Consider the following 12,636-nt stretch of genomic DNA (forward strand, 5'->3'; position numbering starts at 1 on the left):
AATAACCCCAAAATATACAGACGTTAAAAGATACATTTCACAAGTTTCATTTCAAACCCAGCCACAAATATTTGTTAATAAAAACATACCAAAGTCAGCTTAAATTAGACTATTTACATTAATTAAAACATTTAATTGATAATAGCAAACAAGTATAGTAGTATTTTCATGACATCAAAACTTAAATTAAATATTGACATATTGTTATACTAATAAATAAACATTTAACATAACTTAATCATTTTATTAATTACAACTTAAAATAAAACTACAAATGGCAAGTAAAAGTAATAGAATGCCAAAGCCTTTAAATTTCCCTGTGAAGTCTGAATACTTTAAAGCAGATGAAGTGTTCCTGCTACACCCATGTGGAGCTAAAAGATGAAAATAAGCAATGCAAGCACAAGGTGGAGGAACCCAATATTAACACGACATGCACCGCTTGCAGTTGTTGCTGGTTGTGTTGTTGGTGCCGTAGTAGTTGTTTTTATAGATGTCGGTTTAGTAGTAGTTGTTGTAGTTGTGGCTGTTGGTGTAGTTGTAGTAGTTGTTGTTGCTGTAGTTGTTGTAGTTGTTGGTATAGTAATAGTAGTTGTCTGTGTACTGTTTGTTGTGGTTGTTGGTGTAGTAAGAGTAGGAGTTGTTGGTGCAGTAGTTCTTGTGGTTTGTGGTAGTATGGTAGTTGGTATTGGTTTAGAAGTTCTTGTGGTTATTGTTGTTATCATTGTAGTTTGTGTAGTTGCTGTTTTTGTTGTATCAGTTGTTGGGAATGGTACAGTTGGCTTTGCGGTTAGTATAGTTGTAGTTGTTGCTGCAACAATTGTTACAGTGGTTTGTTTTGTAGTAGTAGTAGTAGTTGGTGTGGCGGTTGTTGTAGTTCTTAGTGTAGTACCGGTAACTGTTGTGGCTGTTGGTGTAGCTGTTGGGGATGGTACAGTAGTCTTTGTGGTTACTTCAGCAGTAGTTTTTGCTGAAACTATTGTGGCTGGTGCAAGAGTCGTTGTAATGGGTGAAGCTGTTTTTGTGGTTGAGTTGATTATTGTGATTAATGGAGCAATCGTTGAAGATAGTGCAGTTGTTGGGAGGGATGCAGTGGTTATTGTGGTTTGTACAGCTGCCATTGGTGCAGTGGTCACTGTAGTTGGTGCAGACATTGCTGGAGTTGGTGGAGCATTGGTTGAATCTGTAGTTGTGGTTGGTGCAGTTGTAATTGCGGTTGGTTCATCTGTAGCAGTGTTTGGCACAATGGTTATTGTGGTTAGTGCAGTGCTTGTTATGTTTGGTACCGTGGTCCTTCTGGTTGGTATTGCTGAAGTTGTGGTTGGTGAAGATATAGTTGTTTGTGCAGTTTTGGTTTGTTCAGCTGTAGTTGTGATCTGTTCGGTTAGTGCAGGGCTAATTGTTTGTCCTACTGTATTTTTGGTCTGTGCAGTTGAATTTGTTGGATCAGCTGTAGTTGTGGTCGGTTTAGCAGTACGTGGTTTAGTTGTAGTTGTGAATGGTTCTGCTGTCTTTGTGGTTGGGTCAGCCGAAGTTGCGGTCTCAGGAGTTTTAGTTGTTATAAGTTCAGTTGTATTTGTGATGGGTTCAGCTTTAGTTGTGGTTGGTGCAGCTGTACTTGTCTGTTCAGCGGACACTGTGTTCAGTGTTGGTATAGTTGTGGCCTGTGCAGTTGTAGTTGTGGGTGGTTCAGCTGTGGTTGTAGTAAGTTCAATTGTAATTGAGGTTGACTCAATTGCAGTTGTGGTCGTGTCAGCTGTGGTGTTGGTCGGTACAACTGTGGATGTTGTAGGTGCAGCTGTGGTTGTGGATGGTTCAGCTGTGGTTGTTGTTTCTTCAGCTGTGGTTGTGGTTGGTGCAGCTGTGGTTGTGGTCCGTACAGCTGTGGTTGTGGTCGGTTCAGCTGTGGTTGTGGTCAGTACAGCTGTGGCTGTGGTTGGTTCAGCTGTAGTTGTTGTTTCTTCAGCTGTGATTGTGGTTGCTGCAGCTGTGGCTGTGGTTGGTTCAGCTGTAGTTGTTGTTTCTTCAGCTATGATTGTGGTTGCTGCAGCTGTGGCTGTGGTTGGTTCAGCTGTGGTTGTTGTTGGAACAACTGTGGTTGAGGTTGTTTCAGCTGTGGTTGTGGTTGATTCAGCTGTGGTTTTGGTTGGTTCTGCTGCAGTTGTTTTCTCTTCAGCTGTGATTGTGGTTGGTGCAGCTGTGTCTGTGGTTGGTGCAGCTGTGGTTGGTTGAGCTGTGGCTGTGGTTGTTGTTGGAACAACTGTGGTCGAGGTTGTTTCAGTTGTGGTTGTGGTTGGTTCAGCTGTGGTTGTGATTGGTTCAGCTGTGGTTTTTGTTGATTCAGCTGTGGTTTTGGTTGGTTCTGCTGCAGTTGTTTTCTCTTCAGCTATGATTGTGGTTGGTGCAGCTGTGTCTGTGGTTGGTTGAGCTGTGCTTGTGGTTGGTTGAGCTGCGGTTGTGGTTGATTCAGTTGTAGTTGTGGTTGGTTCAGCTGTGGTTGTGGTGGGTTTAGCTGTGGTTGTGGTCGGTTCAGCTGTGGATGTTGTTGGTGCAGCTGTGGTTGTGGTTGGTTCAGCTGTAGTTGTTGTTTCTTCAGCTGTGATTGTGGTTGGTGCAGCTGTGGCTGTGGTTGGTTCAGCTGTGGTTGTTGTTGGAACAACTGTGGTTGAGTTCTTTTCATTTGTGGTGGTGGTTGGTTGAGCTGTGGCTGTGGTTGTTGTTGGAACAACTGTGGTTGAGGTTGTTTCAGTTGTGGTTGTGGTTGATTCAGCTGTGGTTGTGGTTGGTTCTGCTGTAGTTGTTTTCTCTTCAGCTGTGGTTGTGGTTGGCTCAGCTGTGGTTGTGGCTGGTTCAGCCGTGGTTGTGGTCAGTACAGCTTTGTTTGTGGACGGTTCAGCTGTGGTTGTGGTCAGATTAGTTTTATTTGTTGTTGGTTCAGCTGTAGTTGTGGTTGGTCCAGCCGTGGTTGTTGTTGGCTCAGCTGGGGTTGTGGTTGATTCAGCTGTGGTCGTGGTCGGTTTACCTGTTGTTGTGGTTGGCGCAGCTGTGGTTGTGGTCAGATCAGCGGTACTTGTGGTAGGCTCAGCTTTGGTTGTGGTTGTTTCAGTTGTGGTTGTGGTCGGTTCAGCTGTGTTTGTGGTTGGTTCAGCTGTGGTTGTGGTTGGCTCAGCTGTGGATGTTGTTGGTGCAGCTGTGGTTGTGGTTGGTTCAGATTTGGTTGTAGTTGGTTCAGCTGTGGTCGTGGTGGGTTCAGCTGTGGTTGTGGTTGTTTGAGCTGTGGATGTGGTTGGTGCAGCTGTGGTTGTTGTTGGTTCTGCTGTAGTTGTGGCTTGAGCAGCTGTGGTTGTGGTCGGTTCAGCTGTGGTTGTTGTTGGAACAACTGTGGTAGAGGTTGCTTCAGCTGTGATTGTGGTTGGTGCAGCTGTGGCTGTGGTTGGTTCAGCTGTGGTTGTTGTTGGAACAACTGTGGTTGAGTTCTTTTCATTTGTGGTGGTGGTTGGTTGAGCTGTGGCTGTGGTTGTTGTTGGAACAACTGTGGTTGAGGTTGTTTCAGTTGTGGTTGTGGTTGATTCAGCTGTGGTTGTGGTTGGTTCTGCTGTAGTTGTTTTCTCTTCAGCTGTGGTTGTGGTTGGCTCAGCTGTGGTTGTGGCTGGTTCAGCCGTGGTTGTGGTCAGTACAGCTTTGTTTGTGGACGGTTCAGCTGTGGTTGTGGTCAGATTAGTTTTATTTGTTGTTGGTTCAGCTGTAGTTGTGGTTGGTCCAGCCGTGGTTGTTGTCGGCTCAGCTGGGGTTGTGGTTGATTCAGCTGTGGTCGTGGTCGGTTTACCTGTTGTTGTGGTTGGCGCAGCTGTGGTTGTGGTCAGATCAGCGGTACTTGTGGTAGGCTCAGCTTTGGTTGTGGTTGTTTCAGTTGTGGTTGTGGTCGGTTCAGCTGTGTTTGTGGTTGGTTCAGCTGTGGTTGTGGTTGGCTCAGCTGTGGATGTTGTTGGTGCAGCTGTGGTTGTGGTTGGTTCAGATTTGGTTGTAGTTGGTTCAGCTGTGGTCGTGGTGGGTTCAGCTGTGGTTGTGGTTGTTTGAGCTGTGGATGTGGTTGGTGCAGCTGTGGTTGTTGTTGGTTCTGCTGTAGTTGTGGCTTGAGCAGCTGTGGTTGTGGTCGGTTCAGCTGTGGTTGTTGTTGGAACAACTGTGGTAGAGGTTGCTTCATTTGTGGTTGTGGTTGGTTCAGCTGTGGTTGTGGTCTGATCAGTTGTAGTTGTTGTTTGTTCAGCTGTGGTTGTGGTTGGTTCAGCATTAGTTGTTGTTTCATCAGCTGTGATTGTGGTTGGTGTAGCTGTGTCTGTGGTTGGTTCAGCTGTGGTTGGTGTTTCTTCAGCTGTTATTGTGGTTGGTGCAGCTGTGACTGTGGTGGGTTTAGCTGTGGTTGTGGTCGGTTCAGCCGTGGATGTTGTTGGTTCAGCTGTGGTTGTGGTTGGTTCAGCTGTGGTTGTTGTTGGTTCTGCTGTAGATGTGGCTTGAGCAGCTGTGGTTGTGGTCGTTTCAGCTGTGGTTGTTGTTGGAACAACTGTGGTAGTGGTTGTTTCTTTTGTGGTTGTGGTTGGTTCAGCTGTGGTTGTGGTTGGCTCAGCTGTGGTTGTGGGTGGTTCAGCCGTGGTTGTGGTTGGCTCAGCTGTGGTTGTGGTCAGTACAACTTTGTTTGTGGACGGTTCAGCTGTGGTTGTGGTCGGTTCAGACATGGCTGTTGTCGGCTCAGCTGGGGTTGTGGTTGGTTCAGCTGCGGTCGTGGTTGGTTCACCCGTTGTTGTGGTCGGTTCAGCTGTGGTTGTGGTCAGATCAGTGGTACTTGTTGTTGGTACAGCTCTGGTTGTGGTAGGCTCAGCTTTGGTTGTGGTTGGTTCAGCTGTGATTGTGGTCTGATCAGTGGTAGTTGTTGTTGGTTCAGCTGTGGCTGTGGTTGTTTCAGCTGTGGTTGTCGTCGGTTCAGCTGTGTCTGTGGTCGGTTCAGCCTTGGCTGTTGTCGGCTCAGCTGGGGTTGTGGTTGTTTGAGCTGTGGATGTGGTTGGTTCAGCTGTGGTTGTTGTTGGCTCTGCTGTAGTTGTGGCTGGAGCAGCTGTGGTTGTGGTCGGTTCAACTGTGGTTGTGGTTGGTTCAGCTGTAGTTGTTCTTGATTCAACTGTGCTTGTGGTTGGTTGAGCTGTGGTTGTTTTTGGGTCAGCTGTAGTAGTTGTTGGTTCTACTGTCGTTGTGGTTGGCTCAGCTGTGGTCGTGGTTGGTTCAGCTGTTGTTGTGGTTGGAGCAGTTGTGGTTGTGGACGGTTCAGCTGTGGTTATGGTCGGTTCAGCTGTAGTTGTTGTTGGTACAACTGTAGCAGTTGTTGGTTCTGCTGGCGTTGTGGTTGGCTCAGCTGTGGTCGTGGTCGGTTCAGCTGTGGTTGTGGTCGGTTCAGCTGTAGTTGTGGTTGGCACAGCTGTGGTCGGATCAGCTGTGGTTGTGGTCAGATCATTTGTGGTTGTGGTTGTTTCAGTTGTGGTCGTGGTCGGTTCAGCTGTGGCCGTTGTCGGTTCAGCTGTAGTTGTGGTTGGCGCAGCTGTGGTTGTGGTTGGTTCAGTTGTGGCTGTTGTTTCATCAGCTGTCATTGTGGTTGGTGTAGCTGTGTCTGTGGTTGGCTCAGCTGTGGTTGGTGTCTCTTCAGCTGTTATTGTGGTTGGTGCAGCTGTGGCTGTGGTGGGTTTAGCTGTGGTTGTGGTCGGTTCAGCCGTGGATGTTGTTGGTTCAGCTGTGGTTGTGGTTGGTTCAGCTGTGGTTGTTGTTGGTTCTGCTGTAGTTGTGGCTTGAGCAGCTGTGGTTGTGGTCGGTTCAGCTGTGGTTGTTGTTGGAACAACTGTGGTAGAGGTCGTTTCTTTTGTGGTTGTGGTTGGTTCAGCTGTGGTTGTGGTTGGCTCAGCTGTGGTTGTGGTTGGTTCAGCTGTGGTCTGATCAGTTGTAGTTGTTGTTGGTTCAGCTGTGGCTGTCGTTGTTTCAGCTGTGGTTGTGGTTGGTTCAGCCGTGGTTGTGGTTGGCTGAGCTCTGGTTGTGGTCGGTTCAGCTGTGGTTGTGGTGTGTACAGCTGTGGTTGTTGTTTCATCAGCTGTGATTGTAATTGGTGTAGCTGTGTCTGTGGTTGGTTCAGCTATGGTTGTTGTTTCTTCAGCTGTGATTGTGGTTGGTGCAGCTGTGGCTGTGTTCGGCTCAGCTGTGTTTGGGGTCAGACCAGCTGTGGTTGTGGTTGGTTCAGCTGTAGTTGTGCTTGGCTCAGCTGTGGTCGTGCTCGTTTCAGCTGTGGTTGTGGTTGGCGCGGCTGTGGTTGTGTTCGGGTCAGCTGTGGTTGTGGTCAGATCAGTTGTAGTTGTTCTTGGTTCAGCTGTCACTGTGGCTTGTTCCGCTGTGGTTGTGGTCAGTTCAGCTATAGTTGTTGTTGGTACAACTGTGCTTGTGGTCGGTTCAGCTGTGGTTGGTTCAGCTGTGGTCGTGGTCGGTTCAGCTGTAGTTGTGGTTGGCGCAGCTGTGGTCGGATCAGCTGTGGTTGTGGTCAGATCATTTGTGGTTGTGGTTGTTTCTGTTGTGGTCGTGGTCGGTTCAGCTGTGGTCGTTGTCGGTTCAGCTGTAGTCGTGGTTGGCGCAGCTGTGGTTGTGGTTGGTTCAGTTGTGGCTGTTGTTTCATCAGCTGTCATTGTGGTTGGTGCAGCTGTAGTTTTTGTTGATTGAGCTGTGGTTGTAGTTGGTTCTGCTGTAGTTGTTTTCTCTTCAGCTGTAGTTGTGGTTGGCTCAGCTGTGGTCGTGGTCGGTTCAGCTGTGGTTGTGGTCGGTTCAGCTGTGTTTGTGGTTGGTTCAGCTGTGGTTGTTGTTGGTTCAGCTGTGGTTGTGGTTTGATCAGTTGTAGTTGTTGTTTGTTCAGCTGTGGCTGTGGTTGGTTCAGCTGTGGTTGTGGTTGGTTCAGCTGTGGTTGTTGTTTCATCAGCTGTGATTGTGGTTGGTGTAGCTGTGTCTGTGGTTGGCTCACTTGTGGTTGGTGTCTCTTCAGCTGTTATTGTGGTTGGTGCAACTGTGGCTGTGGTGGGTTTAGCTGTGGCTGTGGTGGGTTTAGCTGTGGTTGTGGTCGGTTCAGCCGTGGATGTTGTTGGTTCAGCTGTGGTTGTGGTTGGTTCAGCTGTGGTTGTTGTTGGTTCTGATGTAGTTGTGGCTTGAGCAGCTGTGGTTGTGGTCGTTTCAGCTGTGGTTGTTGTTGGAACAACTGTGGTAGAGGTAGTTTCTTTTGTGGTTGTGGTTGGTTCAGCTGTGGTTGTGGTTGGTTCAGCTGTGGTCTGATCAGTTGTAGTTGTTGTTGGTTCAGCTGTGGCTGTGGTTGTTTCAGCTGTGGTTGTGGTCGGTTCAGCCGTGGTTGTGGTTGGCTCAGCTCTGGTTGTGGTCGGTTCAGCTGTGGTTGTTGTGTGTACAGCTGTGGTTGTTGTTTCATCAGCTGTGATTGTAATTGGTGTAGCTGTGTCTGTGGTTGGTTCAGCTATGGTTGTTGTTTCTTCAGCTGTGATTGTGGTTGGTTCAGCTGTGGTCGTGGTCGGTTCAGCTGTAGTTGCAGTTGGCGCAGCTGTGGTCGGATCAGCTGTGGTTGTGGTCAGATCATTTGTGGTTGTGGTTGTTTCAGTTGTGGTCGTGGTCGGTTCAGCTGTGGTCGTTGTCGGTTCAGCTGTAGTTGTGGTTGGCTCAGCTGTGGTTGTGGTTGGTTCAGTTGTGGCTGTTGTTTCATCAGCTGTCATTGTGGTTGGTTCAGCTGTGGTTGTTGTTAGTTCAGCTGTGGTTCTGGTCTGATCAGTTGTAGTTGTTCTTGGTTCAACTGTGGCTGTGGTTGGTTCAGTTGTGGCTGTGGTTGGTTCAGCTGTCGTTGTTGTCGGTTTAGCCGTGGATGTTGTTGGTTCAGCTGTGGTTGTGGTTGGTTCAGCTGTGGTTGTTGTTGGTTCTGCTGTAGTTGTGGCTTGAGCAGCTGTGGTTGTGGTCGGGTCAGCTGTGGTTGTTGTTGGAACAACTGTGGTAGAGGTTGTTTCTTTTGTGGTTGTGGTTGGTTCTGCTGTGGTTGTGGTTGGCTCAGCTGTGGTTGTGGGTGGTTCAGCCGTGGTTGTGGTTGGCTCAGCTGTGGTTGTGGTCAGTACAGCTTTGTTTGTGGACGGTTCAGCTGTGGTTGTGGTCGGTTCAGACATGGCTGTTGTCGGCTCAGCTGGGGTTGTGGTTGGTTCAGCTGTGGTCGTGGTTGGTTCACCTGTTGTTCTGGTCGGTTCAGCTGTGGTTGTGGTGAGATCAGTGGTACTTGTTGTTGGTACAGCTCTGGTTGTGGTAGGCTCAGCTTTGGTTGTGCTTGGTTCAGCTGTGGTCTGATCAGTTGTAGTTGTTGTTGGTTCAGCTGTGGCTGTGGTTGTTTCAGCTGTGGTTGTGGTTGGTTCAGCCGTGGTTGTGGTTGGCTCAGCTCTGGTTGTGGTCGGTTCAGCTGTGGTTGTGGAGTGTACAGCTGTGGTTGTAGTTGGTTCTGCTGTAGTTCTTTTCTCTTCAGCTGTGGTTGTGGATGGCTCAGCTGTGGTCGTGGTCGGTTCAGCTGTGGTTGTGGTCGGTTCAGCTGTGTTTGTGGTTGGTTCAGCTGTGGTTGTTGTTAGTTCAGCTGTGGTTCTGGTCTGATCAGTTGTAGTTGTTCTTGGTTGAACTGTGGCTGTGGTTGGTTCAGTTGTGGCTGTGGTTGGTTCAGCTGTGGTCCTGGTTTGTTCAGCTGTAGTTGTGGTCTGATCAGTTGTGATTGTGGTTGGTGTAGCTGTGTCTGTGGTTGGCTCAGCTGTGGTTGGTGTTTCTTCAGCTGTTATTGTGGTTGGTGCAGCTGTGGCTGTGGTGGGTTTAGCTGTGGTTGTGGTCGGTTCAGCTGTAGTTGTGGTTGGCGCAGCTGTGCTTGTGGTTGGTTCAGTTGTGGCTGTTGTTTCATCAGATGTCATTGTGGATGGTGTAGCTGTGGTCGTGGTCGGTTCAGCTGGGGTTGTGGTTGTTTGAGCTGTGGATGTGGTTGGTTCAGCTGTGGTTGTCGTTGGCTCTGCTGCAGTTGTGGCTGGAGCAGCTGTGGTTGTGGTCGGTTCAACTGTGGTTGTGGTTGGTTCAGCTGTAGTTGTTGTTGATTCAACTGTGCTTGTGGTTGGTTGAGCTGTGGTTGTTTTTGGTTCTGCTGTAGTGGTTGTTGGTTCTACTGTCGTTGTGGTTGGCTCAGCTGTGGTCGTGGTCGGTTCAGCTGTTGTTGTGGTTGGAGCAGTTGTGGTTGTGGACGGTTCAGCTGTGGTTGTGGTCGGTTCAGCTGTAGTTGTTGTTGGTACAACTGTAGCAGTTGTTGGTTCTGCTGGCGTTGTGGTTGGCTCAGCTGTGGTCGTGGTCGGTTCAGCTGTGGTTGTGGTTGGTTCAGCTGTGGTCGTGGTCGGTTCAGCTGTAGTTGCAGTTGGCGCAGCTGTGGTCGGATCAGCTGTGGTTGTGGTCAGATCATTTGTGGTTGTGGTTGTTTCAGTTGTGGTCGTGGTCGGTTCAGCTGTGGTCGTGGTCGGTTCAGCTGTAGTTGTGGTTGGCGCAGCTGTGGTTGTGGTTGGTTCAGTTGTGGCTGTTGTTTCATCAGCTGTCATTGTGGTTGGTTCAGCTGTGGTTGTTGTTAGTTCAGCTGTGGTTCTGGTCTGATCAGTTGTAGTTGTTCTTGGTTCAACTGTGGCTGTGGTTGGTTCAGTTGTGGCTGTGGTTGGTTCAGCTGTCGTTGTTGTCGGTTCAGCCGTGGATGTTGTTGGTTCAGCTGTGGTTGTGGTTGGTTCAGCTGTGGTTGTTGTTGGTTCTGCTGTAGTTGTGGTTGGCGCAGCTGTGGTCGGATCAGCTGTGGTTGTGGTCAGATCATTTGTGGTTGTGGTTGTTTCAGTTGTGGTCGTGGTCGGTTCAGCTGTGGCCGTTGTCGGTTCAGCTGTAGTTGTGGTTGGCGCAGCTGTGGTTGTGGTCGGTTCAGTTGTGGCTGTTGTTTCATCAGCTGTCATTGTGGTTGGTGTAGCTGTGTCTGTGGTTGGCTCAGCTGTGGTTGGTGTCTCTTCAGCTGTTATTGTGGTTGGTGCAGCTGTGGCTGTGGTGGGTTTAGCTGTGGTTGTGGTCGGTTCAGCCGTGGATGTTGTTGGTTCAGCTGTGGTTGTGGTTGGTTCAGCTGTGGTTGTTGTTGGTTCTGCTGTAGTTGTGGCTTGAGCAGCTGTGGTTGTGGTCGGTTCAGCTGTGGTTGTTGTTGGAACAACTGTGGTAGAGGTCGTTTCTTTTGTGGTTGTGGTTGGTTCAGCTGTGGTTGTGGTTGGTTCAGCTGTGGTCTGATCAGTTGTAGTTGTTGTTGGTTCAGCTGTGGCTGTGGTTGTTTCAGCTGTGGTTGTGGTTGGTTCAGCCGTGGTTGTGGTTGGCTCAGCTCTGGTTGTGGTCGGTTCAGCTGTGGTTGTGGTGTGTACAGCTGTGGTTGTTGTTTCATCAGCTGTGATTGTAATTGGTGTAGCTGTGTCTGTGGTTGGTTCAGCTATGGTTGTTGTTTCTTCAGCTGTGATTGTGGTTGGTGCAGCTGTGGCTGTGTTCGGCTCAGCTGTGTTTGGGGTCAGACCAGCTGTGGTTGTGGTTGGTTCAGCTGTAGTTGTGCTTGGCTCAGCTGTGGTTGTGGTTGACTCAGCTGTGGTCGTGCTCGTTTCAGTTGTGGTTGTGGTTGGCGCGGCTGTGGTTGTGTTCGGGTCAGCTGTGGTTGTGGTCAGATCAGTTGTAGTTGTTCTTGGTTCAGCTGTGACTGTGGCTTGTTCCGCTGTGGTTGTGGTCAGTTCAGCTATAGTTGTTGTTGGTACAACTGTGCTTGTGGTCGGTTCAGCTGTGGTTGGTTCAGCTGTGGTCGTGGTCGGTTCAGCTGTAGTTGTGGTTGGCGCAGCTGTGGTCGGATCAGCTGTGGTTGTGGTCAGATCATTTGTGGTTGTGGTTGTTTCAGTTGTGGTCGTGGTCGGTTCAGCTGTAGTTGTGGTTGGCGCAGCTGTGGTTGTGGTTGGTTCAGTTGTGGCTGTTGTTTCATCAGCTGTCATTGTGGTTGGTGCAGCTGTAGTTTTTGTTGATTCAGCTGTGGTTGTAGTTGGTTCTGCTGTAGTTGTTTTCTCTTCAGCTGTAGTTGTGGTTGGCTCAGCTGTGGTCGTGGTCGGTTCAGCTGTGGTTGTGGTCGGTTCAGCTGTGTTTGTGGTTAGTTCAGCTGTGGTTGTTGTTGGTTCAGCTGTGGTTGTGGTCTGATCAGTTGTAGTTGTTGTTTGTTCAGCTGTGGTTGTGGTTGGTTCAGCTGTAGTTGTTGTTTCATCAGCTGTGATTGTGGTTGGTGTAGCTGTGTCTGTGGTTGGTGCAGCTGTGGCTGTGGTGGGTTTAGCTGTGGTTGTGGTTGGTTCAGCCGTGGGTGTTGTTGGTTCAGCTGTGGTTGTGGTTGGTTCAGCTGTGGTTGTTGTTGGTTCTGCTGTAGTTGTGGCTTGAGCAGCTGTGGTTGTGGTCGGGTCAGCTGTGGTTGTTGTTGGAACAACTGTGGTAGAGGTTGTTTCTTTTGTGGTTGTGGTTGGTTCTGCTGTGGCTGTGGTTGGCTCAGCTGTGGTTGTGGGTGGTTCAGCCGTGGTTGTGGTTGGCTCAGCTGTGGTTGTGGTCAGTACAGCTTTGTTTGTGGACGGTTCAGCTGTGGTTGTGGTCGGTTCAGACATGGCTGTTGTCGGCTCAGCTGGGGTTGTGCTTGGTTCAGCTGTGGTCTGATCAGTTGTAGTTGTTGTTGGTTCAGCTGTGGCTGTGGTTGTTTCAGCTGTGGTTGTGGTTGGTTCAGCCGTGGTTGTGGTTGGCTCAGCTCTGGTTGTGGTCGGTTCAGCTGTGGTTGTGGAGTGTACAGCTGTGGTTGTAGTTGGTTCTGCTGTAGTTCTTTTCTCTTCAGCTGTGGTTGTGGATGGCTCAGCTGTGGTCGTGGTCGGTTCAGCTGTGGTTGTGGTCGGTTCAGCTGTGTTTGTGGTTGGTTCAGCTGTGGTTGTTGTTAGTTCAGCTGTGGTTCTGGTCTGATCAGTTGTAGTTGTTCTTGGTTGAACTGTGGCTGTGGTTGGTTCAGTTGTGGCTGTGGTTGGTTCAGCTGTGGTCGTGGTTTGTTCAGCTGTAGTTGTGGTCTGATCAGTTGTGATTGTGGTTAGTGTAGCTGTGTCTGTGGTTGGCTCAGCTGTGGTTGGTGTTTCTTCAGCCGTTATTGTGCTTGGTGCAGCTGTGGCTGTGGTGGGTTTAGCTGTGGTTGTGGTCGGTTCAGCTGTAGTTGTGGTTGGCGCAGCTGTGCTTGTGGTTGGTTCAGTTGTGGCTGTTGTTTCATCAGATGTCATTGTGGTTGGTGTAGCTGTGGTCGTGGTCGGTTCAGCTGGGGTTGTGGTTGTTTGAGCTGTGGATGTGGTTGGTTCAGCTGTGGTTGTCGTTGGCTCTGCTGCAGTTGTGGCTGGAGCAGCTGTGGTTGTGGTCGGTTCAACTGTGGTTGTGGTTGGTTCAGCTGTAGTTGTTGTTGATTCAACTGTGCTTGTGGTTGGTTGAGCTGTGGTTGTTTTTGGTTCTGCTGTA

General features: G+C 49.3%; 1 protein-coding gene across 1 annotated transcript in view; it reads right to left on the bottom strand.

Annotated features, from left to right (window-relative positions):
- Positions 1–339: 339 nt before the first annotated feature.
- Positions 340–12,636, bottom strand: part of LOC121654631 (mucin-2-like) — a gene marked incomplete at its 5' end in the record, with an annotated part of 33,407 nt that continues 21,110 nt past the window's right edge. Inside the window, 2 exons of the mRNA XM_042008848.1 lie at positions 340–782; positions 6,042–6,124. Of these exons, the coding sequence (XP_041864782.1) occupies positions 375–782; positions 6,042–6,124 (491 nt within the window). The remainder of the gene's footprint in view (positions 783–6,041; positions 6,125–12,636) is intronic.

This window comes from Melanotaenia boesemani, chromosome 15 (assembly GCF_017639745.1).
Source record: "Melanotaenia boesemani isolate fMelBoe1 chromosome 15, fMelBoe1.pri, whole genome shotgun sequence".
NCBI classification, from domain to species: Eukaryota; Metazoa; Chordata; class Actinopteri; order Atheriniformes; family Melanotaeniidae; genus Melanotaenia; species Melanotaenia boesemani.